Source organism: Orbicella franksi, chromosome 10 (assembly GCF_964199315.1).
Source record: "Orbicella franksi chromosome 10, jaOrbFran1.1, whole genome shotgun sequence".
NCBI lineage: Eukaryota > Metazoa > Cnidaria > Anthozoa > Scleractinia > Merulinidae > Orbicella > Orbicella franksi.
The window spans coordinates 8,146,781-8,171,805 of NC_138154.1; the positions used below are offsets into that span (position 1 = coordinate 8,146,781).

Consider the following 25,025-nt stretch of genomic DNA (forward strand, 5'->3'; position numbering starts at 1 on the left):
CAATTGTGCACTACATGTACCTCAGGAGGTAGTGCACTATATAGTGTTTTCGTTTGGAACAAGAAAATCAAAAATTTTCTGTATCATTCAAAGTCAACGTAACCAGTTTTTTCTTAGTAATGGTAAGCACCCCCTTGAGTGCAAACTCGGTTAATCAGTGGTGGTCACCACAATTAGAAGAAAAAGTAGTTTAAATTGGTGCTATATTTCCCTTGCAATGCCCCAGGGTTTGGATGGATGTCACTTGGGCTTTCATTATAAGTAGCCACTAGCTTTCTAGCCGGACCACAAGCCATACACTTGGATGTATACTGTATTTAATATATACACTGATGATGAGAGCATGTCGATCTTAGGTTATGCAAGCTTACTTCATAAGTCAAAAAGTTGTCCATGTGCTTGGAAAGCTTCTGAAGACATGAAGCAGCAATTAGGAGTATTATCCAAGAATAAATGGAACTTACCTTAAAACTATCACAGAGGAGAGTAAATTCAGTGCTCTGACCTGATTTCCCACTGAAGATCAAGCGTGGTAGAGAAGGTTCAAGTTTCGGGTTAATAAATGACACTGGAACTTTGACATTGGTTAGTGATCACGTGAAGCACTAGATCGAGGCACCTGTAACGGTAGTTCAAATAAATTGGCGCGCTTTTTCGGTGACCATTCTTTACTCTTTGAGATTGTTAGCTACATTCTTGTCTTCTCCGAGTTTGCAAGTCCTTTTTTCTTCTTTCAATATCTATGACATTTGGGTCGACTTTACAGTGGAGATCAGCCAACCAATACCTAGTCATTGTCAACAAGCAGGAGATCGAGAATCATGGCAGAGCGAGTTGATGTACTCACCGACGTCCAAGGTAACTTGTCAGACAAATGCTTGGTATTATTAGAGGAAGTGATAACAAGCAACAGAAAACTGGCCGAGGAAAACGGCAGGAGCACGGAAGAAACAGCAAAACTCATGCTGAAGTCCTCAAACGGATCGAGCAGTGGCTGGAGAGCCAAGGAAATGCTGAAGCGGGAAATGGTACTCGAAGACGTTTCCATTGTCGAAGACAGACCACATGAATTGTGGTACCAGTGCATGTAGAGTAAGTGAAAAGTTTACGCATGAGATTTAAATTTTGTTGGATCTTGTTTGCATGAGAATGAAATCAGTGACCCATATACAGATTGAACAAATTCGTTTGAATGATTTCTATTGTTTGGCTCTTGAGTATCATAATTAAGGACTTAAGCTTAATTAAGATGGAAATCAAGTGAGATTAACTTTGAATTTTTCTGCTTCTCAGCCTACGAAATACAATCTAAAATATAAATTCCCAAGACTAAAGAAAAAACTTTCCTTTCCATTTTTAACGTATGCATATGTGACACAGTTAATTTGGCGCGCGAACGAAATTATGCGTCCATAATTATTCAGATCACATGTTTTTTTCATTTACCTCAGGCAAGGCTGAGGTTAATTTAGAATTTTTTCGCTTCTAAGCCTACAAAATGAAATCAAAGAAATACGGTTTCATGACTACACTGAAAAGGTTTTCCTATTCCTTTTTCTTTTGATGTAGTTGTTTGCGTTTAAAAAAACACAACGTAATTGGGTGCACAAATGAAGTATGTGTGCATAATTATTCAGACTGCTAAGTGGTGGTCATGTTGTTCGGTTATTTTTAATTTACCTCAGGTGGAAAGTTATTATTAAAGTAACTTTTTTAAACATTTTAACCTCCATTAGACAAATTCCAGGACCATTATCTACATTTCTCTTGACCAATAATTGTTGTTATTGAAACCTAAAGCTTATATCTAGTGTTTGTAGCCAATAAAATGTACACTCTGAATGGCCATTCTTCAGGCATTATTCTTTCAAAAGGCCAACAGGCCTACAAAAACAAAGCAAAGGTAATTAAAAAAAACTATTGCTTTTTCCTGATTATGGTAGTTGCTGAAAAGTAGTTGCTCTTGAAAACTTTTGAAAAAATAAAGGAAAATGTGCCTTCAACTCACAAGCTTAAAATTATTTTGTAATGTTGTAAAAGATCCCTGCAATGTCATTTTCAGTGAAACTGGTGAAAACACATGTTGCTTTGTCAGACTGCACTCTAAATGAACAAATAAATTGTACCATTAATAAACAAACTCAAAAGAGTGTTGTAAAATGCTAGTCAGTGGTACTAAACCCCTGTGGAAAAGAGGAAATAAATTCAATCCTAGATGGCAGTCAACTACAATAAATTCTATTTTTAACTGAAAGGTTTCTTTCTCAGAGATCAATCAGGAAAATGTACAAAGTTCTGGCCAAAAGGATGACTTCCATGGCTTCTACCTTGATGAAGAGTGAGTAATTCAATGATATGGACATCTGATTTTATAAGGCAAAGTGTCTTGTCTAATACAACACAAATTGGGGAAAGTGGCCTTCTGTTTAAAATTCATACATATGGGGTAACCTTAACAACACAGTCTGTAATCCTCCACAACTATGCTATTCTGCCTTGTGGCTGACATCAACCATTAGACAGAGTGATAAAGGAATCCCTGTCTTGCAGAGTAATCTGCAATAACACCTACAGCTGTAGAACTATACATGATGTCCAAAATGTGTCTTGTTTTAAAATATCTGAAGTGCAGTGTTACAATGAAGCAAACTGAATGTTTTGTTGATGCTATATCTTTTTAGAGTAAGTTCAGAGAGCAACAAAATAATCTTTGAGAGGGTTATCAACCAAGTGCTTATCGAATATGGAGGACCAGAGAGATGTCCATGGACTAGGGCCATTATTGAAGGTACACTTCTTTTACCAAGGCAATTTATTTAAATGTACATTGTGTATTCATGTGCTTTAAACGTTGAAACTGAAACTTGTTCCATGCATAAACTTTGAAGGGGTTTCATTAAGGGCGGGGCACCAGGAAAATTGACCAGCTGTGAGGATGATTTTATCCACCTCATTTGACCACCTAGGGAAAGTTTTTCTACAAAGAAGTTCAGTTTATAAAGTTTTGCCTGCCTGCGAGAACCAGTTGCCCTCCTGTTGAAAACGTTAATGAAACCCCTGCTGGTTCCATTGATTAGAAATGATCTCTGAAAACTTTTCTTAATCACAGCCATTACATCAAAAAATGAATGAATGAATGAATAAATAAATAAATAAATAAATAGAGGTTGCCATGCTTATTTGCATCCTGTAGCGCTAATTCTAGAAAACCTGCAAAATTATTCCTGGGTTCAGTCCATCAATTCTAAACAAATAGTCATGTTGAACGATTATTGCCAAATATATATTTAAATAACAATTGTCTTTTCTGAAGTGTTTAGTCTGCATCATACATGTGCTACCACTTCTTTTTTTAACAGCTGCTTTGCAAAGATATTACCTGTCTCGTTATGAGACAAGGTGGCTACAGAGCTCTTCTAAATATGAAGATCACAAAAGGAAGAATTGCGAGAGTGGCCGTCAAAGAGAGGTAGCTATGTACTTTGCACTTTAAGAAATGCCATCCAAGCCATAAAGGCAGGTTCAGACTTCTGAAAAGAATATGAAATTAATCCAAAAAGATGGATGCTTGGTAGAAAACCACACTTTTTTTCTTTTATTAATCCTTATTTGTTTGCCTTAACATACATACATGTAAACTCTGGCTATTAAACCTGTCAAATTTCACTATATCACTATGCAGCTACATTTGTAAGTGAAGCCAAAAACACACAAAGCTATGCATTGGACTACAACAGATAAAGCTCTTTTAGCTACAACCCAGTGTGCTCAGAGAAATGAAAATATTGTAAACAAATTGGATCATGTGTACTAAAGGCATCCGCAGTCGAGTGTCAATCAATACCCTTGATCAATACTCGATTGACACTCCATCGACACCTCAGTTGACACTTGATCAACACTCCACCGTCATCTCGGTCGAGTATCGGTCAAGAGTCGACTAATTTTCAATCGATTGATATGGGTCGGTCGACACTCACACAATATCAACCAACTGTTGATCAAGTGTTGATAGAGTGTAGACCGAGTATCAATTGGGATGTCGATCGAGTATTGATTGAGATCTCGATCGAGAGTATCAATCAAGAGTATCGATCGACACTTGACTACAGATGCCTTTAGTACACATGATCCAACAAATTTATAGTTGAACAAAAGTAATTGAACAAACTCAAGATGTGGTTTGACTGTATTGTAAGAAGGTGAATATCTTACTCATCCTTTTATATAATTATGTATTTTTAGAAGTTGTAAAGACGAACAGCAGCCCTTGAATTGGTCAACTGGGCCGACCAGCATGAAAAGGGCAAGGCTGCAGAGATCCTTATCATGGATGCCATGAGCAGTGAGGAAAGCTGCTGTGAGAATGATGAGAATGGCAATGCAAAAGTCGTGAAGTATGCTGTTAAGAAACTCTCATGGGAAAGCAGGCAGCTCAGGAAAATGAAAAAAAAGCTGGACAAAGCTTATAAGAAAAGGCTCACAAAGAGGGCAAAAGAAAGAACTTTGCCAAGAACTGAGCGGAGGAAAAGTCAGAACGTCAGTCCCCAACTGAATTCCCTCAATAGGCTCTGAAAGAATAGACATTTAACCCTGTAATGTTTCTCTGTTTTGTATCTAAGGTTGCTGGTGGTCACTTGTTGACAGCATGACAAAGAATTTTAAAAAGCATACAAACCTTTATATGGTTTTTAAGAGCAGATCATTGTATTTTCATATTAATATTTGATGAAGTTGTCATCGACAGATGAATGCTCATAGAGTTAATTGACATCATAAATTTGCATTTTAGTAGTAATTATTTATCCTATAGAAAATATACCATCACAAGAGTACAAGCTAGGAACATTTTAGGACTCCAGTATGAAAAAGCAACCAGTAACAGCCCGACTGACAAAGTTTCAGTCAAAATACTTAATTTTTTTTGCAAGATACATGTATGGCTACTTTGAAGTTATTCATACTTCAAAATATGCAAGATTGCAAAGTTGATCTAGCTACTTTAGCCAGTTATTTAAAATGGTCTCCATACTGTAGTTCTTTTGAAAGAGAGATTTCTTGTTATAGTTAAGAATATTTGATCAACTTGAAAATCTTTATTAATTATTTGTTAAGTCATTGTTCACTGGCAATCAGAAGTATTTGGAGGAAAAAAAGGGTTGAAGAGTAGACCCAAACTAGACCTTTCTCGTACTCAGCTTTGAGCAACATTTATCATTGACATGGTTGAGTTGCCTCAGCAGAGGCTAGTGTAATTTGTCTGTTTTTAGAGAGAGAAATTGAAGATAATTCTCCCTGGATTGGAAACTTTTGTTGGTCCTGCTAAGGCAAGCTCAGTCAGAGTTGCATGTTTATCCTATGTGTCAGGTAGGCCATTGCCCCCATAAAGTGCAATCAGATAAAAAGAAAATGAAGAGATAGCATTTTTTTCCTCAAATGACAAACAGGTGAATTCTGTTAACTTTGAATTAAGTGAACAGATATTTCAGAATTTTCTAATTTCGTAGCTGTTCATTGACAGTGTAAATGTTTTCTCATTATTTATTGTAAATTGCAATGCAGTCAGCAAATAATGTTAAAAATGTTTCATGTGATGATAGAATGCAGAGGAACAAGAACCATTAAAAAACTAATAAATCGATTCTGATATAAATTGGGTTTCACTTTCCTTTAGTTTGTTATGTATCCAGCAAAATAAAAAAAAAACAATTTGCATGGCAGATTCCAGTGATTAACTTAATAAAATATTGTACATGTTTCCAAACAAGCTAAGGAACTCCTGCTATCACTGCCCCTTTAAATTATGATTGGATGCTCAGCTTCGATCTGGTGGAGTATATTTCCCAAATTACCACTTTTGATGATTTTTGCCCTTTTTCCATTATTTACAAAAAGACCATTTTCTGAACATTTAGGGTACACTATAAAGGTAAAGTAAATTAATTAAATTAAATTAAAGATTACTTGAAAATTTTATTTAACATTTAAATGGTATTAAAAGGCAAATTAAAGATAACATTTGGAGCCACCAAGCAAAAATTAAAGCTAAACTAAAGTAACTTAAATGTACCTTTAAGACAATTTAGAGGATCTTCCTAAAGCCTATGAAATGAGCCTATAGGGTAACTTTAATTTCAGCTTAATGTGCCCATGAAATGGTTCATAAGAAGACTTAACTTAACACATAAAAGTTCAATTAAATGTTCATTTCAGGAATTTCGTAAATGAATAAAATATTGTTTAAATGCCTCCAATGTAGACCTTTAAGTTAGCTTGAAAACCAATTAATTGAGTTATTTCACCCTGTGCTCACGTAACAGGTGAAAACATTAGTCTGGTGGCTTGTTTTTGAAGAAGTTTTGCTGTTGTCCCTGCTGAGCACTGCCTTCAGAAAGCCTCTGGCCCTTTGAGTGGACACGGTGTAAACATGGTATACATTGCAGCAATTGCACTGTCCCATTAAAGTACCCTACCATGAACCTATCGTGGTTATTGTAGTCAACATTCAACACGCTACTTGGCTTTAATCGATAAGACGAAATGTGCAATTTAACGATAGAGTGCAAAGAAAGCAATGAAAAGGGAGCGGTTCCTACATACAAAATAAATTACAAGTTATAGACAAATACAATAAAAGAAACAGAAATAACGAGCTGAAGGTAGACGATACTTACAAACGTGGTATGACTAGGAAGCTAAGGAACACGTAAAAGGAAAATGGCAGGGCGGTAAATGAAACGAGATGACAGTAGTGTTGCGATGAAAATGCACAAATAAACTAGAAAGACGCATACAAAAGGGGACTGAAACAAAACAAAATTATGCAAAAAAACCTAACAATGATAACGTGAAAGCGAGATAAATGAAAAGAATGCGATGATCACGGAAAGAATGCACATACAAATGGAAAAAATAAGAAAGAATTAAATGCGACTGCAACAGTGGTACATCAGTATCCCAGCGTGAGCAGCACCATCAAGAGCAACAACCAAAGTTGCTGCTCTCTCTGTTGAAAATCCAGTGGGAGAAACCAATTCCTGTATAGCCCCACCAAAAGACAGTTTTACATTGAAAGAAGTGAGCAGTTCTGGTGTCATCTTGCTGGGGATTTCTATTCTAAAGATCTCCTCATGCATCAAACTTCCATCGTGCAAAGCACCATCTAAACCAAGAACATGAAAGAGAAGGCTACCCTCACTTGCTTCTGAAGTTGCTGTCACCCTGCACAAGTGGAAATAAATTTCAGTAAAGCTTCACCAATAGAACCGTTGCATTGGGCAAAGACAGCAGTTCTGGTAACATCTGGCTGGAGCTTTCTTCTGTAAAGATCTCTTTGTGCACCAATGTTCCACCTAACAAGACAAAGACAAGGAAACGACAAAAACAAGGAAACGACAGAGAAGGCTGGCCTTACCTGCTCCTGAAGATGGTGCTGCCTACCCCGCACATCTGGTGCAAGAAACAGAGTTAATCGAAGCCTTTCCTCCTCCTGAAGTTGGTGCTGTCGCACATCTGGCAGAAGAAACAGTTCACTGAAGCCTTACTTGCTCCTAAAGTTGGTGTTATCTCCCCTGCATATCTGGCAGAAGGAACAGAGCTCAGCATGTATTTCATTTTCATTAGGGTCTGCCATTACCAGGGGTGAATTTAAGTCATAATGGGTAAATTGAAGCCCAAATAGATTTAACTGATGTTACAAGAAGAGATAACAAAGCATTGTTATTTTGCAAGTTTTGGAAACATGCACACAAGTGGAGGCTTGGAAGATTTTTAGATTTTGGGTTTTGGCAAACTTTCACAAGTGTTACTATAACCTGACAGAGACAAGGATGTAATGTTTACTTAAAAAAAAAAACTTGGAGACAAAGAGAGGAAAATTGCTTGTTTATTTTGATTATCAAAATGTTCATTTACTTCCAATTTGTTTTTGTCATCATTTTGTCAAAGGCTTCCTAGGTTTGAGCTTAACCCCACCTAGTTTGGGGTAGTTTTAGTCTTATATACACTTTGATCATTTAGAATTGTACTCTTTAGGGACTTTCTGATTGAAGACACTTCTTAGGGCTGGTCTCACATGACCTTTCTCCCTCTATAATTATAGTCTATGGCAAGGGAATCTGAAATAGTAATAACACCTTCATTGCGAGCAGCCAGTTCGAACTGGCAAGCTGTTTTCATTCCATTTCCATTCCATTCCCTTCTTCAGGTCATATGAGACCAGATCAAAAAATGTCTTTAAATCAGAAAGTTTCTAAATATGTTCTATTCTTTACTAAATAACACTGACATAAGAAACACTTCCAAAATTGTGGGAGCAACAAAGTGTCTATCCGAAAGTTAAAGTTTGAGTTGTTGAATTGAGTGAGATACTTTGTATAAGGAACTTTTCTCAGGTAAAGTGCTGTAAATAAATGTATATGGCTATGAGTGTCTTTTACTATAAACTTTCAGCTGTAGCACAAGATATATTTGTGGATAAAGAACTTTTCTCCAGTAAAATGTTGTAAATAAATGCATATGCTAGGAGTGGCTTTCATAATTTCTTGAACAAATAACAATGAGGGAGCAACCCGGCCACACACGCCCTCCTTAAATCTACTGCTCCCATGGTCCGTGGTCTGCAGTCCCACAGTCAATGAATAAGAAATGAAGTAAGTGTTAAAATGAAGTGCTACCGCGGTTCCGCAGTGGACAAAAGAACGAGTTATATTCATGGTTTTTATATAGAGTTATTATCTTAATTATCATGACTGTGGGACTGCGGTAGCAGCATTTGAAAACATACATTAAGTGGCCGGGTATTCTGAAGTTTAGCCACAATGAGAATGACAATTTTGAGGTTTAATTGGTCAGAGCTATTGTTGGCATTGAATGGAACCCTCCACTATTTGAAGAAACCACTTTTAAGAGGCAGCCTCCCTAAAAGCGGTCTGGTCGATCTGGCTTGAAAAGTAGATTTCACTCATTTCTTGCATGTTGCAAGACGTTCATGTTCTTATACTAAAACCACAATCCGTTTGATCATTGTTTTAAATTTCTTGTGTTTTGGGAATTTTCAGTTCAATTAGGTCAAGGCCCGTGACAGCCATTGTCAATGCCCAGATTTGACACAACTTTAGAAATTAATTAAGCGAGACGCTTTGGCTAGGGAGTGTAGCATTGGAATGAATTGTAAAGTTACAGTAAATTGCCACAATTAATCAGTTAGATCAGCAATAGAAATCACTGTAGTAAGTCTTGAAGAAATGGTCACTGTGTTTGTAGTGGAAAATAGGGTAGGCAGAAATTTACTGTACCTCCTTCCCTAGCTCCTATTTCTTCTTTCCAGGTGATCTACAAGATGGAACCAGAGTGTGCATGGTGTTTAACTGAAATAATATTGCAACGTGGAAAATGGAATTTTTTTTCTAATGAGGCCATATCACTTACGTTGAGAACTGCCACAAAATCTTGAGACATGAATGGTAATGCAACATTTTAATTATTTGAAGACTAAAATATTGTGAAGGGCTGCATGAAGGTAATGAATCTTCTAAAACATTACAGTGATTGCCTGGTAAAAGAACCCGCCATAGATTTCCAATGAAACTTGGTATGCTGTTGTTACACGATAAGGAGATACTAAAAATGTAGTAAAAAGAGGGGGTCAGCAAGATTGTTTTCACATCACAATGCTGACAAATACGGTTATTTAGGTGACTTTTGGTAATCTCCATGCGCAACAAGTAAGCTCGATTATTTTTCAATGCAGCTTGTTATATCACACAGAGTTTGACTTTCTTTGATTCTTTATTCATCTACACCCCAGAAAAATGTCTTCAAACACCTTGCATTTTTTTATCCTTCAAAGAAAACATAATTTGGACATGTGCTGTTGGGTCCATTATGTCTCCCTCTGTAGTATTTATTTCATTTACCAAAAAAGATATTGAGTCATCAATCATAATAGTTTAAATTATATGAACTTCAACGAGCGTGCACTGATAAGTGTTCCCTAGACAATGGAACACTTACCAAATATCACATCGTCGACATGTTCACATCGTACTTTGCATACAGACAAGCAAACAAACTTCATTCAAACAGTTAATTCACCTCGACTACTTTACTCTAGTTTATCTTTTTGTTGGTGTTTGGTGGCGAGGTGACTTCACTTGGTGGCGAGGTGGTTTCTTGGTGGTGAAACTTCCTGGTGGCTAGTTGACCAGATACCTCAGAAAAGATCAGTTACTATTCTGCTAAACTCCCTCTTATTATACTTAGTGTCAATAGTGTAATATAGTGCTATGTGTTTGAAATAAAGTGTAAAAAAATACTTAGTGTCAGTGTTTTAAATTGTCAATGAAGTTTTCGTCTTTTAAAAGTAAATAAGAGCAAATCAAAACAGCAATTGAAAATTATGAATGTAGGTGTTTAGAAAGGGTCTTTACACATAAGTCACAATTTGACTTTTTCTTCATTTTCTTATAGTCATGAATTGCAACTCAACAATGATGATGACACCAAGTTGTTTGTGAAGATATGGATATTAGTGTTGAGGATGATGACCGTAAAATCACCATGGTGGAAGATGTGGTCAGCATGTCACAAATCTCCCTACCAACTTTTCAACCTCTACCTGTTGAGGAGGAAGCTGTTATTGTGGACAAGGATGTACAAGCTCCCCCAAATGGGTTGCAGTACAGCCAATGAATCAAAACCAAATAAAGAACCATCAAGGAAAGTTATTAACAACAGGGGGCTGTTACTTGACTTTGAAAATTCATTAGCCAAAATAACTAACATTGGTAATGAATTAAAAGAATTTGCAGTTCTTCATGAACGAAGTCATTTCATTGTTTCAGCAGAAAAACTGTAGGAGTTAGCTGGGTCTAAGTGCACAGTGGAGGTTGATGGGGATGTTTGCATAGGCCCATTTACCCACGAGACCAAATCTGGAGATGTTTTCAAAATCTACCAATGGCCACAACAAGAAGTGGGTGTCCTCTGAGGTGCTTACTCGAAAATTGTGCTGTGGAAGTGGTGGAGGAGGTATGGATGGAAATGAACGAGATAGTGAAAAAGCTCTTTGTAGATTATGAGGATGTGTGCCTACGTGGAGATGGTCGAAATGACTCCCCAGGTCACAGTCCCCATTAATGTGTTTACACCCTCATGGAGCAATTCACTAACATTGTAGTCAATTTTGAAGTCATTCACAGAAGAGAGACAGGAGGCAATTCCACTGGAATTAAAAGAGAGGCACTGAGAAGGTTGTTGGAGAGAATGGCAACCATATTTCCATGTGACAAAATAACAACAGATGCATCTCCAAGAATCATTAAACTTGTGAGAGGTTTTAAAAGATGTGTAAATCAATAGTACAATTTTTGTTTGCCAAAACTTAAGTGGTAGTCTCTAGAGGATGTGCAGTTGCTGACCTCTATTTTGCATATATAATGGGGGGATCCCAAGTCATCAAACCCAATAATGTCAGTTACCTTACCTGAGAACTAAAGCAAAATTCTCACAAATTGGCAAAGCTCAGGTCCATAGACCCATTGCAGTCCTTACCTTAACACCTATCTGCAATCCTTCATTGAGATTTACTAATGTGAAGACTCTTACTGAGTTTGTTCTTTGTCCAGTTAGTCCAATTTCTCTATAGGATAGCATTTAAAAATAGATTCATTGACACTCGTAGCGATAAAGTCATCAAGAAAAAATGTTGTAACTCAGTATTCACTCAAGTTCTTCAGGATTCTTTGCTCAGATTTTTCTTGATTCGGAACGCGTCGTGTGTCTACTCAATGTACCAGGATTATTAAAGGATTTTGCTCAAGAATTTTGGTCGTGGAGTTTGTTTAAGGAATTAATTCACTCTGACATTTTACAAACGGGATAGAGGGTGGCGTGGTGGGGAGAGGAGACGTGGCTGCCCGAGTGGGTGCATTTCTGTTGCAGTCTACACATTTGTCTCTGGTGTTGCGAATATCCGTGGACATGCCTGGTCAGTAAACTATGGTGTGGGCACGCTGTTCCATCATTGATGTTCACCGGTGAGCTGTGTGGAGGTTCTGCAGTATGCAGGAGCAGAGTGACAAGGGTACAGTGATGCAGTTCTGATACAAAAGGACACCCTCCTGTGTATACACAGACTCACAGATGGGCCATAGGTGAAGTGAAGTGAAGTGAAAGACTTTATTTAATGAGGGTGACCCGTGACAGTAACTTAAGTTACTGATAAACTTGGGGCCCTCAGCTTAAAATAATTAGAATGCTAAAAATATATTATTTACAATAAAATGCTAAAATACGATATTATTTACAATAAAATACTTAATTAAGTTACTATTAAAAATGGTTACAAATAATAAACTGGACTTACAATTTCAAATATACTACGAATAATAAGAGTTAAAAAATTCCATTAGTTTTCTGAGAGTTAAGAATAGTATTACATAATTTAGCCTTAAACAATTTAACAGACTTCTCTGTTTTTAAAGACCGGGGTAAACTGTTCCAATCTTTAATAGTTCTGACGGCGAAAGTGCGTCCTCCCTCAGAGGCGTTTCTGTGAGAGGGGCATAATAAATTTAAATTACAATTTCTAGTACTTCTCGAATGGACGTCAGAGTTTTTCCTTAAAGATGTGTTCATGTATTCAGGTAAAGTTCTGTTTATCCTTTTGTAGGCCAGTGCACATCGATTTATATAAGCTTCTTTGTAAAAGGGGATCCAGTTTAGCTTATTAAATAAAGTGACAGTTCGACTAGTACGTTGTGCTGCAAGAATAATACGCGCAGCCCCTTTTTGCATACGGAGAACTCTCTCGAGTGCCTCTTTGTTACACGATGTCCATACTGTGCTTGCATACATGAAGAGTGGTTTGATTACTGCGTTATAGTAGATCAATTTTTGATTCTTTTTCAAGTAGCAGCTTATATGGCGTAGAAGACCAATTCGTTTTGAAAGTTTGTTACATAGTTCGTCAACATGTGCTTCGTAAGTTAGGTTCTCGTCGATTATCACTCCAAGAAGTTTATGGCTACCAACTTGTTCAATTTCTGCATTTTGCATCCTAGCTTCAAATTTTCCTGCGTCATGGGTTATACGTCTGCGCAGACGCTTTCCCGTAGCCAACAACGCTTTGGTTTTCTTGGTATTTATAAACATTTTGTTTTCACTAGCCCATTTCTCAACTTCTGTCAAGTCCTTTGTTAATGATTTGTTTAGTGCAGGAATAGCTTTCCAGTCTGAGCTTAAAGGCAAGGTGGTATCGTCTGCATAGATATCCATAGTTGACTTGTGAACGTTTAGAGGCATGTCATTGACAAACAGGAGGAAGAGCACCGGTCCCAATATTGATCCTTGGGGAATGCCCTGTCTGATAGTCAGCTGTTCAGATGTGGTTTTCCCTAATGTAATAAATTGCTTTCTCTGAGACAGGTACGATTGAAACCAGGCAACAGACGGAGGGCTTGCACCGTAAATAGACAGCTTTTTTAGAAGAAGTTCGTGATTTATAACATCAAAAGCTTTACGAAAATCTATAAATACCAGACTGGTCACTTCGTCATTGTCCATGTTTTTCAGGATGCGATCCGTAAGTCTGATTAGGGGTGCAAGGAAGTGGTTTTTGCGGGCAAGGCTGGGGGCCCCTGTTTGATAAGCTTCAGAAGTGGACTCAGAGTGGTGTCTGAAGCCGTCTTGCATTCGACGAGGGACACCATCAGTGTTGACTCCACTAGGTCAGAGATGCTGGACACTCCAAGGGAGGTACTATTTTCTGAACTGGATGGTGAAGGGTGCCTGGACGTTGCATCAGTGGCGTGGTTGGTTTTGCCGAGCAGGTGTTTGATGTGAAAGCCCCAGGGAAGGGTGCACTGTTTGAGTCAGAGCAACCGTGAATCGTCCAACGTTTGGTCACCAAAGATTTTGACCAGGGGCTTGTGATCAGTGATGACTACAAGATTGTCACAACCTTGGGTGAAATAGCACGTTTGTTCAAGGCCCCAGGTGACAGCCAAGGCTTCACCTTTGATGGCCACATAGCATTGTTCTGTAAGGGTCAGGAACTGTGAGCCAACCAGGGCGATCCACCATCCCCCAGGACAGCAGTCTGGAATGCCAGAGGGGCAGCTGCAGTGTTGCTGGAGGAGGAAGTACCCTATGCCATGCATAGACCAGGCTGCGTGAAGGCAGGTGCATCTATGCATGTCGAAGATCTCCACACCCTCATGGATGGCACAAATGATGGCATCTTTAGATAATTGAAAGGCTGCCTCCAATTGGGGGGACCATGAGAACTTGCATCAGGGACTGAGGAAGGGCTTGAAAGGCTCCATTATGTCATGTAGCTGGGCGCAGTTTGCCACCTGGTTGACTAGGCCAAACCAACTTCTAATATCCGTTGTGGAGGTCGGAGAGGGAAAGTCTCTGATTGTATTGAGGTATTTCAGACTGGCTCAATGGTGGAGTCTGATACTTGGAAGACTTCCCAGTGGCGTGTAAACACGTTCCATTCCTCTGTTGAGACACCAATGTTTACTTTGGGCTGTTCAAGTTCTGGACCACGAGGAACGGGCGGTGGCAAAGGCCCAGTTGTGTTTGGCAATGTGCACTAATGGGCCAAGCCATGGTTTGCCGGGAAAGCAATGGCAAGGGCCTCGGAGACCTCATTGGTCTTGAAATTGCACGTGGGGATTGTAGAGGCAATCACCACCATGCTTCTTCATGAAGAGACAGCCTTTTCGATGAGCAAAACTCACTTTAATGCCAATGATGAAGGAACTATTCTACAATCGAACAGGAATGCAAAAATCACAATGCAATACAAGTAAACTTTGCTAGTGAAGTGAAGACACTTACGAGAACTCCATAAGATGAGAAATAATGAGCAAGTCCTTCAGATTGTTCGCAGTGTTCGAAACACAAACATGGCTGACTCGTTTGGCCAAGCCCATGAGTCCCCAGTCAGCAGGTTTACTTAAGAAAAGTACTGGTACCGGGTTGACTTGTGGGAAGCTTGGCAATATTCATACAGAAAAGAAGTTTGTACTGATGCTTATTTTTCTTTTGATGTTAACAGAAAAGTTTTCCCAACTGATCGAGTACTTCCATTCACTTGACATATGGCACAAAGCCAAGACTGAAAAAACTCTCCATCAGGTAAGTTGAGCCAGTAATTATAAGAATGTTCAATTATTTCAGTTCCATCTTTCACTTACACAGCAAGCAAAACTGGTCAGACAGGACTTTTAACAGCCTTGTTTGCCAATTAAATCTGCAGGAAATTGCAGGATCACGAAATGTGTTTCAGTATAAATTAATAATTTCATATGAAGATGTGTTCAAAATCTACCAATGGCCACAGCAACAAGTGGGTGTCCTCTGAGGTGCTTACTCAAAAAAGGAATCAATCAATCTATCTAAATGATTCTTTGCTTTCTACAGCAATTATCAACTCAGGCAACAACTATGAGAAATTCAATCTGCTATGTAAAGCCCCTGGCCCAAATGTAGCGGGACAAAACACATTTCTGCCTTTCCAGAAGCATTGTGCTGTGGCAGTGGTGGAGGAGATATGTGTAGTGTCGTGACTAATTCCGCACACGTGGCATGTATCGGGAACCAATATCGGGAAACAATTACATAATATCAATTGTTTTCACCATATAAGCAGGCATAATATATGCACAGTGTGTGTGGAAACCAAAGGATGCAACGGTCGATTTGTGTGCATTAAAGTAAAGTAAGAGTTATTTACCGCAACTCTACATTGGTGATAAGGATAACCTAAAGATTTTGTCAAGGATTTCGTAAAGGTTTTCAACAAGGCTTTCTCTCAGTGATGCTGGGAGGTGAGACAGGTGAAGCAAGCACTGGTTCAAGTGGTGCTTTGAGTGGTTCAGGAAGAACTTCGGTCCTTAAGATGTCAGTTGTTTGGAACCATTTAATCCAAAAGTAGAGCTATGCAGTTTAAACCAGTGGTGGAAGAGGTGGAAAAGAGCATTTAATCTGTTACAGGGAAAGGAAATAGCATCTTGCACTATTACTAAAAACAGATTTTGTCACATGAGATCCCATGAGACCCCCCGCACAGACTCAGACAAACATTTTGATCTGCCAAAGGCGAATGTATGTGCGAGGGCTGCAAGAGTGAAACAAAAATGAGGAAAATTTGGTGAAATCATGGAGTTAATAATTAGAGGGACAAAAAATGGTTTCTACCAAACACTGCTGTTGGGGTGAGTGTAAAACAGACTCGAGGTATCCCCACAAATGGACAAAATCTCTCAAAGAGTTACAAGCATCGGGCAAGAAAGTCTTCATACCATTCCCAAAACTGTCGCAAGACATCGCTAAGTGCAAGCGTTGGCTAGTAGCTTGTTCTCGGGACTTATTTACAGAGAAAAATATTAGCAGAAATACTTATATTTGTGCTCTTCACTGGCCTGGAGAACAAGGTCCCACGGCTGAATTTCCTGATCCGCTGAAAGCGAATCTAACACGAGCACAAGCAAGTCGAGCATGTGCTCCAAAGAGAAAAGCTCCGAGATCAAGAGCGGAACCAGTCACAAAGAAAGAAAAGTTACACAACAAAAACCGTGGCGAACAATTACTGGACTACTGTATACCGACTGTCGATCGCGAGTCACTAGAATCTGGATCGACGGTTGATGCCATTCTAAACAAACTCAATGAATCTCTAACCAATGAAGAATGTAATGCGACACCACATGTGTATGAGCACTCTACGGGAAAGCTGGTTTCTGATCAAGGCTCTCAGACCTTGTATTCTAAATAAGAGTTATCCGCAAAGGTTGAGACCATGATTTTGAAGAATGATGTTGCCACGAGGAAACCTCAGGCTCCCACAATAGTAAGTACTCTATCTTACGAAAACATTGTGCGAGATGCAAGTCTTATGAAACACTTCATTGGCCTCTCACCTCCACAGTTTGAGATTTTGCATAATTTTCTAGATGACATTTGTCCTTTGGAGACCATAAACTATTGGACTAGTAAAGATTGCCCTGCAACGGAAAATGCAAGAACTGGCCCAAGAAGTGATTTTTCATCAAGGGAGAAGCTTTTTATTTGCCTTCTGAGACTTAGGAGAGGATTTACTCTCAAGACTCTAGCAGCTCTTCTCAGTACACCAGAAAGAAAAATTGATCCATCCTATGTACGCAAAATTTTCACCACCTTTCTTCAGCTGATGTATGTAACGTTTAGAGACATGCAACACTTCATGTTTCCTCAGAGAGCCCAACTCAGCAGGTTCCTCCCCAAAGTTTTCAAAACCATGAGGAAAATACGGTGTATTCTTGACTGTACTGAGTTTAGAGTAGAATGCTCCAGGAATTTTGCTAGGCAAGGGAACACTTTCTCTTCATACAAGCACACAAACACATTTAAGTGTCTCATTGCTGTAACTCCCAGTGGTGGAGCATGCTTTGTGTCAGATTTGTTTGAAGGGGATATTGATGATGTTGCAATCTTCAAAGAAAGTGGGCTTATGAAACACCTGAAACCATATGATTTAGTATTGGCTGATCGGGGTTTTACTGTGCAGGAGCTCCTAAATCCACTCCAAGTGGAATTAAAAATTCCATCATTTCTGAAAGGAAGAAAAACTCTTAGTGCTGCAGAGGAACTGGAGACGCGTTGTATTGCTAAGGCTAGGATTCATGTAGAACGTTTTAACGAACGCCTTAAGCAGTTCAAACTTGTTGATCGGAAAATTCCTTTGTCTCTGGCCCCTCTTGCAACTCAAATGGTAGTAGTTGCTTCATGCCTTGTCAATTTTCAGAACACCCTTTGTAAATAGAGTTTTAATACAGAATAGTTGTGTGAAGACTGATTGAAATTTGTACTAGTGCAAGACCACAAGATTAAACTCACTCTGTATTGAGCACTGATGACTGTATATTGAGCATTTATTTTTATAAATCTTGAAAAAGTTATAGTAGGAAAGTTCAAAGAATATCCATACCCTCCCCATGGAATGTATGATGCTAAACAGGAATAATATTCAGGTTAAAATGATTCTAACCTAGTTTGATTCTCAATTTTCTCGGTCTTCTAACCCTAATTATTCATTATCCCTGAATAATTAGGGTTAAGAGACAAAGGAATTTCATTTTAACCTGAATTTCATTTTGACCTGCATCATATACAAGGGGAGAGGCACTGTAAGAGTCGAGTGTCCTGCCCAAGAGAACAATACAATGTCCCCAACCAGGGCTTGAACATGGACCACACAATCCATAGACAAGCACATCAAACCATGATGCTACTGTGGCTCCCCAAGAGACATGGGTGGGTGGTTGGGGAGCAAAGCAAACAAAACTTTTTATTGGAGGTTAATGTGATATTTTCTGAAACAACACATTTTCTCCTTGTGATAATTTTTTTGCAAAAGAGGCTGCTGACCGGCAAGCAGATAAAAGCATTATAATGTAGTGGGAAAAAATTGCAGGCCTTGTATTTATTCAAAAGAACTCAAAAAAACTCACCAGTTAATAGTAATATGCTGATGTCTCAGTTGTATTACATGTGGTTTAGACATTTTTTTCTTAGACAAGAAGCCTTAATTTAATGAAAAATGAAATTCCTATTTGTAAGGGACACAAAACAATATATCATTATTCTCAATACAATTGAAAAGGGTGGTCGACAATTAACAATCCATTCAATTTGACATTAAATGAATTTATTTGCCACCAAATAAAAGTGTTTATGACTCCTACCCACTTTTATTAATTATTAAATGTAACTATCACAGTTTAACAACTAAGGTAAGCTAGGGAGGAATGGCAGTGAGCAGGGTTCAACCGGAGGGGGATGGAGTGTAATTTGTGCAACGTAACAAAAGGATTGAGTAATAGTCACGAGAATATCTGATGACCTAACTAACAATAGATTGATTATTTGGCAATAGTCACGAGTTGAGACGGAAAAGTACATAGCCTCGTTTCCATTGAGACCTATAAGATGATGCGTGTTCCTCGAGTTCGTCCTCTTTGTCTCCAGACCTAACACTCTGCGAGTTCAACCCTCCTCCTTCCTTCCTCCACCTCGTATATTTTTTATTTCTTTGTATTGGGTATTTTATTGTGGGCCTGCCGTTTTTCTCGTGCCCTCACCTTTGCTATAGCTTTACGAACAAAATAATCGTTCCTAATTAGTTTTATTTGACTATGTATAATTTAATCAATAAAGCGGCCACCTCGTGTGGCCAAAATTTATCCCAACACTGGATCTGGATTACATTTTTGGGGGGCGCTCTTTGCAAACAAAGCTCGGCTGTTGACCAAATAATTGACTATAGTTTTTTCATTAAGTTGTATTTAATTGCATCTGGGAAAGGAGACATAAATTATATTTTTTATACAAACAACATTTTGAAAAATAAAAGTTGTGTTCAGTATACAGTACTTATTTATCTGAATTTACAAGATACTTGTCAATGCTCTTTTCATCTATATACAAAAGATACTAATAGAACAACACTCTATAAAAAAATCCATATGGAAAATTAAATTTCACAACTCGTAAGATGTGGGTGTACAGCAGCAATAATAATGTAATAGACCTCTCTCAATTCAAAATTCTTAAATTTTTGTGCCATTATTTAATTCAAATCTACCATTCTTGTCTTATAAGGTAGGTACCATGACTGTGCTACTTAAATATAGAGGAAATTAAGAATAACAAAATTTACAATCACCATTTACCCTTTTCATCAAACAATGTTCCTCACCAAGCCCTGTCCCCACCAACAGAACATCAACATGCTGCCACTGAACAATTATCAAATTGAAAATAGATGCTAAAATATGAATGGCAGCCCAGGAACCAAGCAAAAATATGTGTTAACAGCAATCCTCATACATTTTAACCATTAAAGCCCAAATATCCACATATAAATTCTCCTTACTGATGTACATACATTTTTTATGGTATTAGCCGTAATGGGTAATCATTTTATAAATTCTCATCAGCATCTCTTTGGATTAAGTATCATACTGTGAGAAGAACTTGTATGTTGGTCACTCTTGGCACTCAAAGAGTTTTAAGAACAAAGTTCTTAGTCTATAGCACTTATCTTTCCTTTAGTTAGAAAAATCGTTACATTACTCTTCTGCCAATAATGCACAAGTATTGCAGTTAAAGATTTCAAAACTGAACAAACATAGCGAGTTGGTACTACTAGTACACATGCGTTTTTACCTAATTTACAGTAGACCCAAAAAGAAATACTGTAAGTTCATGGGGAATTCTAAGTTTTTTTTCTTATGTACAGTCATCATGAAATAGCTTAATATTCCATTATGGTTTGAGTTCATGAAAAGGAACATTTGGGATTATACTTTTCCATTTACCTAACTACAATATACTAAAAAGCTTAATGAAAATACCAGTGGCTCATGAAACATAGCTGGAGAAACCTGGATTCCAGAGCCCTTCCTTGTAGATTCTTGCAGCCCATCATACATGTACCAGTTATTCTCAAAATAAACAATACAGATATAGTGGCCACCATTCCAAAGTGTTACTCCATACAGTTTAAAACTTTTCCCAGATACTGAAACTGAAAGTGGTGTATTTGACAGTTTAAGATAACCTCCTCTGCTCAGTAGGTCAACAGAAAACACAAGAAATGATTTTAAATTCAACATCGAACGAGAGCTGCTCACCCTCACACCCACACAATGCCATGACATGTTTGTATTGCCATTTTCATCTATTGTGACATCCTTGCTGAAGAGGGTTCCTTCTGAAGGCTGGCTTCCAAATTTCCTTCCACAGTTAGAATCTGGTGGTTGCAGCCAGTCATAAAGGGCATCCAGAAATGCACTGTTATTGATGTACTGGGAGGGTTGTGGCAGTATTACTGACAAAGATTGGACTGTGTGTACTTGCAATGGGCAAGTATTTAGGCAGCAAGTTGATGTGATGATGCTTGTCAGGTAGGGACAGAGGAGCATCAAGAAGAAATCCCCTTCATTACCATACAAATCCAGGGTACCAGCCACAACTGGAAATGCGAAAAGGAAAAATTGCCGTATTGATCATTTATATCATATTGATTATCCTTTTTTTTGCTTATTATCATGACTATAAACATTTTAACATAATAAGACTTCTGAACAAACACCCATGTTTGTTGTTCAATTATCCTTATAAAAAATAGCGAGGCATACATACCTTGCTGTTGTTGTGGTAGAGACTGCAGTATTAACAATTTTGCATCTGCATACTGGCCATCATCTATGAGCTTCAGTGCTGCACCTATTGTATGACCTGATTCTGGAAGGTCCTCGAGCTTTACTTTGTTTGATTTAATTAGGGCCTGGAAAATAATTAGCCAATTATCCAAAGGACAAGTATTGGTAAGTGTCACTCCAGTACTTGTCAGTCCACCCCAGGGAAAAATAGTTAGCTCGTGATCTTGTTGACTAGCAGATTTAGGGTTACTGGCTGGACCAGTAACCAAAAGAAGGAGAGCTTCTGCAGCACTGATTTCTGCTTGGGTATATAAGCTGTCAGCAGGAAAGGGTTTTTCAGACTCTGTGACAGATACTGGCAAATCAGATGCTGTGGTTTCACACAGGCCAGATAGGGATGCAGGTGACACAGGTGTTACAAAGACTCTGCTCTTAGTCGCTGATACAGATGCAGGGGGTGCATTAGGTTCTACAGAGCCAACAAGTGATGCTGAAGAAGTACATGTGGTAGGGGTTTCACCCTCAAAGCATCTGTCAGGTGATGCAGGGGATGCATCAGGTTCCAGGGAGCCAACAGGTGATGCTGAAGAAGTACATGTGGTAGGGTCTCCAAATTCCAAGCAATTGTCAGGTGATGCAGGAAATGGTTCAAAAGAATCCAAACAGTCAGCAGCCTCAGCTAAAACAAATGGCACTAGATCCCTGGGGACACGCATTTCAAAGATTTCTGGGGCAATAACACATGTCCATAAGGCCGTGAGATTACCCAAAATCTCCTGAATGAGGGGTTCATCCCTTGGTATCCTTTCTACGGAATCAGGACCACTTGCAGCATGTAGAATAAAATCACAATACTTTCTGTCAGTGACGAGAAGGATTTGTTGACACTGATAGTAATAGGCATGTGAACGCTTCAGGATACACTTTCCATCCTCTACCTTAAAACACTGCCTGCTGAGAACACTTTTCACAACTTGGGAGGTGGGAGATGTCACTGTCTCAACACTGTACTGTTTCAAGAGTTTTAGAGATTTAATCTCAATAAGTGTCACTGCCAACCAGACCATCAAGAGAACAGCCAAGGAATGGAAACTTGGGGTTGACCCAAAACCCTGATGGGTGGACTTTCACATTTCGGACCCTCTCGTACTTAAGTATGGCCTTTGGTTCACATTCAAGGCCATAACGCATCCAGTATGTCTGGAGATGTTCTGACTCAGGTCTCCAAATATCAGAAAAAATAAATTTGCTTGCTTCTATGGCTGCATTTGGCTGACACTCAATGACAAGTTTTCCAACTTTGAAAGCAAAAAGACACTTAGATGCTGTCAATCTGCACCATCTTTCAGAGAACCATTTTTCAGATTTACTTTGTTCTTGTGTTCCTGGGATTTCCATCAAGGCTTTAGGCTTCAGATTTTTATGTAAGGCACTCACTTGCTCCAACAACACTCCTTTTCTCTCACAATCAAGGTTGTAGTCACCATAGGTGTACTGGAGCTGAGTTTCCCACATTGAAACTCCTTTACCCTCAGCTTGTGAAAGCCATTGCAAGTTACCCAGAAACTTGTTTATGTGGTGCACATTGACATTTCGATATTTAGCTGGCCTCGGATCGAAATCAATCACAGGCAAAATAGCTTGCTTTTTCTTTCCAGGGTATTTGGCATCGCTTAACCTCTTAGGATTTTTGTTCCTCTTCTTGCCTTTATTCCATGAACATTCTTGGCTTGTGCATGGTTTTGTTAAAACTGTTCCATGTTTCTGAACGTAGTCAAGTACATAAAATAAAACCACTACAACATGACTACAACGTCCCAAAGACGAAGCCCGGCAAGGTTCAAATGAGGCATGAAGAACAGCGCCCTGTTCACAGATATAATCACAACAACATTGTGCGGTAGCTCTGTTCTCATCGAAGGCCAAACATGCACTCTCACAAAATAGTGATCGGCGTTCTGCGTGTCCATCACATCGTGTACAAAGCCTGAATCCACGTACTTCCTTCCATTTTTCATTGGCTTATCGGTCACATGTCCCAGTCCATCATCGATGTCTGCTAGATCATTTGCAAGCGATTCTAACGCATAGTAATACACGTGGCCGTAGTTAAAGAGAGAAGGAATGCAATGAGATGGAAAGTCCCGCCAGCTGGTCGACGGAATAAATGGCAGCGAAATCGAGCTTCCAGTCGCTTGTATCTGCAGACTTTCTTTAAGAACCTTGGCAGCGAACCATTTACCATTGTCAATGCTTGCATCGAGCGTGTGGTGATTCCCACACTTTATGCAGTCGGTCACACGTTTCACAAGGTCATCACATTTACCGCTCAGTTTTAAGCCCCTGCACTTTAACCACCGTTTTAGCTGATCAACAGTGTATTCCTGTGGATCTCTGTGAAATTTAGAACCAGGAACGTCGTCGTCCTCGGTTAAAACCGTTAAAGATTGAAGCAAACTGCTTGCCATTCACAAATTTTCTCTTAGGATTACTCAGGATTTGGGTCTTTGTTTGTCTGAGTCTTGAGGGGGGTCTGAAATTTCATGACGTCATTAGTGCAGAGCGCTATTTGGACGATGCACAGAAAAGAGTTCTGTTTTTACCTGTCGTGGGAATGGATGTTCAGGAAATTTACTGATGCTGAAAGCTGTATGTAGTAGTTCCAAGAACACCGAAACATGGAACACTGGAACACCGGAACATCCCGGAATATCCCAGAACATTCTGGAACACCACCTAAAACCCGGAACACCTCCCAAAAAATGGAACAACCTCCAAAAATACCTCGAACACCTCAGAAACCAGGAAAAGTGCAAAATCTAACAGAAATAAATAAAAATTTAAAGAGGACGCGAAGTAATATGAAAATAAGAGCCATGAATAGGAACAATTAAAAGGACCCAAGACACGAAGCTTTCAATTACAATACAATTGCTCTACCTCTTGTTGGCTTCTTTAGTGAAACAACCCTTTCTTAGCAACTTAAACATCTTTTCAGTACAACTCAAAATGTCAAGCACTATCGAAAGAGAAAGCCACTTTAAAATCATGGGTTAATCCCAAGATGATTATACAAAAGGTTTCTAAACTTATTAGTGTTTAAATGGAAACAATGTCAAGCAAATTAATTACAGCAAACAAGTGTTACATGAAAAGATTTGCAAGTCATGTCGGGATTCAATTTTATCTTTAGTTAACTTTTATTTTTCATTTTTAACTTATCACCATGCAAAAACATATCTAAAACCAAAGAATAATAAAGCAGAAGCGTATATAAAATTAAACTTCAACAGCTATATAAACCAGTCAAAAAAAAGCACTTTTATTTGGAAATTCATTTGTTTTAAAGGAAAATAATTTAGATTATTAATACTGTTTTAAGGATATAAACACTTCACGCATTCATTTATTGCCAGCTTGGAGCTTGATCTTGTAGCTGTGGAAGGGAAACCACCCTTTCTACCAGGATTTTTTGGCATTCTGTTTTGGACAGTCAAAGAAACATTCATGCTTCTCTTTGCACATGACTGTTTGTAGTGGTTAAGAAAATCAAGCAATTCCCCATTTTGCTGCACTGTCGCAACAGTATGGGAGCAAATTTGTATGCTATTAAAATGTGCACAATTTTTCTCACACCTATATTCTCCCTTTTGCTTCCTTGGCATGACAAGACGGCGACGTTTCTTATATCTTCAGCTCTCAACCATCCGAGCTTTTTTTACCACAGCCTGGTGCCAGCACAACTGCATTGTTTTTGCCTAAAAGCACTATTGATTTTCCATAAATACCCTCAACTGTGGCATCTGG

The 25,025-nt window shown here is 38.6% G+C and overlaps 2 protein-coding genes and 1 pseudogene across 2 annotated transcripts in view; 2 read left to right on the forward strand and 1 right to left on the reverse strand.

Moving 5' to 3' along the window:
- LOC145500997 (uncharacterized) overlaps positions 1-25,025 on the forward strand; it is a 383,300-nt gene that overhangs the window by 27,095 nt on the left and 331,180 nt on the right. The window lies entirely within an intron of this gene.
- On the forward strand, positions 15,658-18,099 carry LOC145500998 (uncharacterized; annotated as a pseudogene).
- Positions 20,350-22,497, reverse strand: LOC145500987 (uncharacterized). Its single transcript, XM_081480561.1, has 2 exons — positions 21,199-22,497; positions 20,350-21,028 (listed from the first exon to the last, which is right to left on the reverse strand). The coding sequence occupies exons 1-2, from the start codon at positions 22,283-22,285 to the stop codon at positions 20,373-20,375; spliced, it is 1,743 nt and encodes a 580-aa protein (XP_081336687.1). The 5' UTR covers positions 22,286-22,497; the 3' UTR covers positions 20,350-20,372.

What these genes read in the sequence shown, in the direction of transcription:
- LOC145500987 (XM_081480561.1), bottom strand. Translation starts at nt 22,285, where the DNA reads ATGGTCTGGTTGGCAGTGACACTTATTGAGATTAAATCTCTAAAACTC. An exon ending in TCTACCACAACAACAGCAAG is followed by an intron (nt 21,029 to 21,198) that starts GTATGTATGCCT and finishes TCGCATTTCCAG; the next exon opens with TTGTGGCTGGTACCCTGGAT.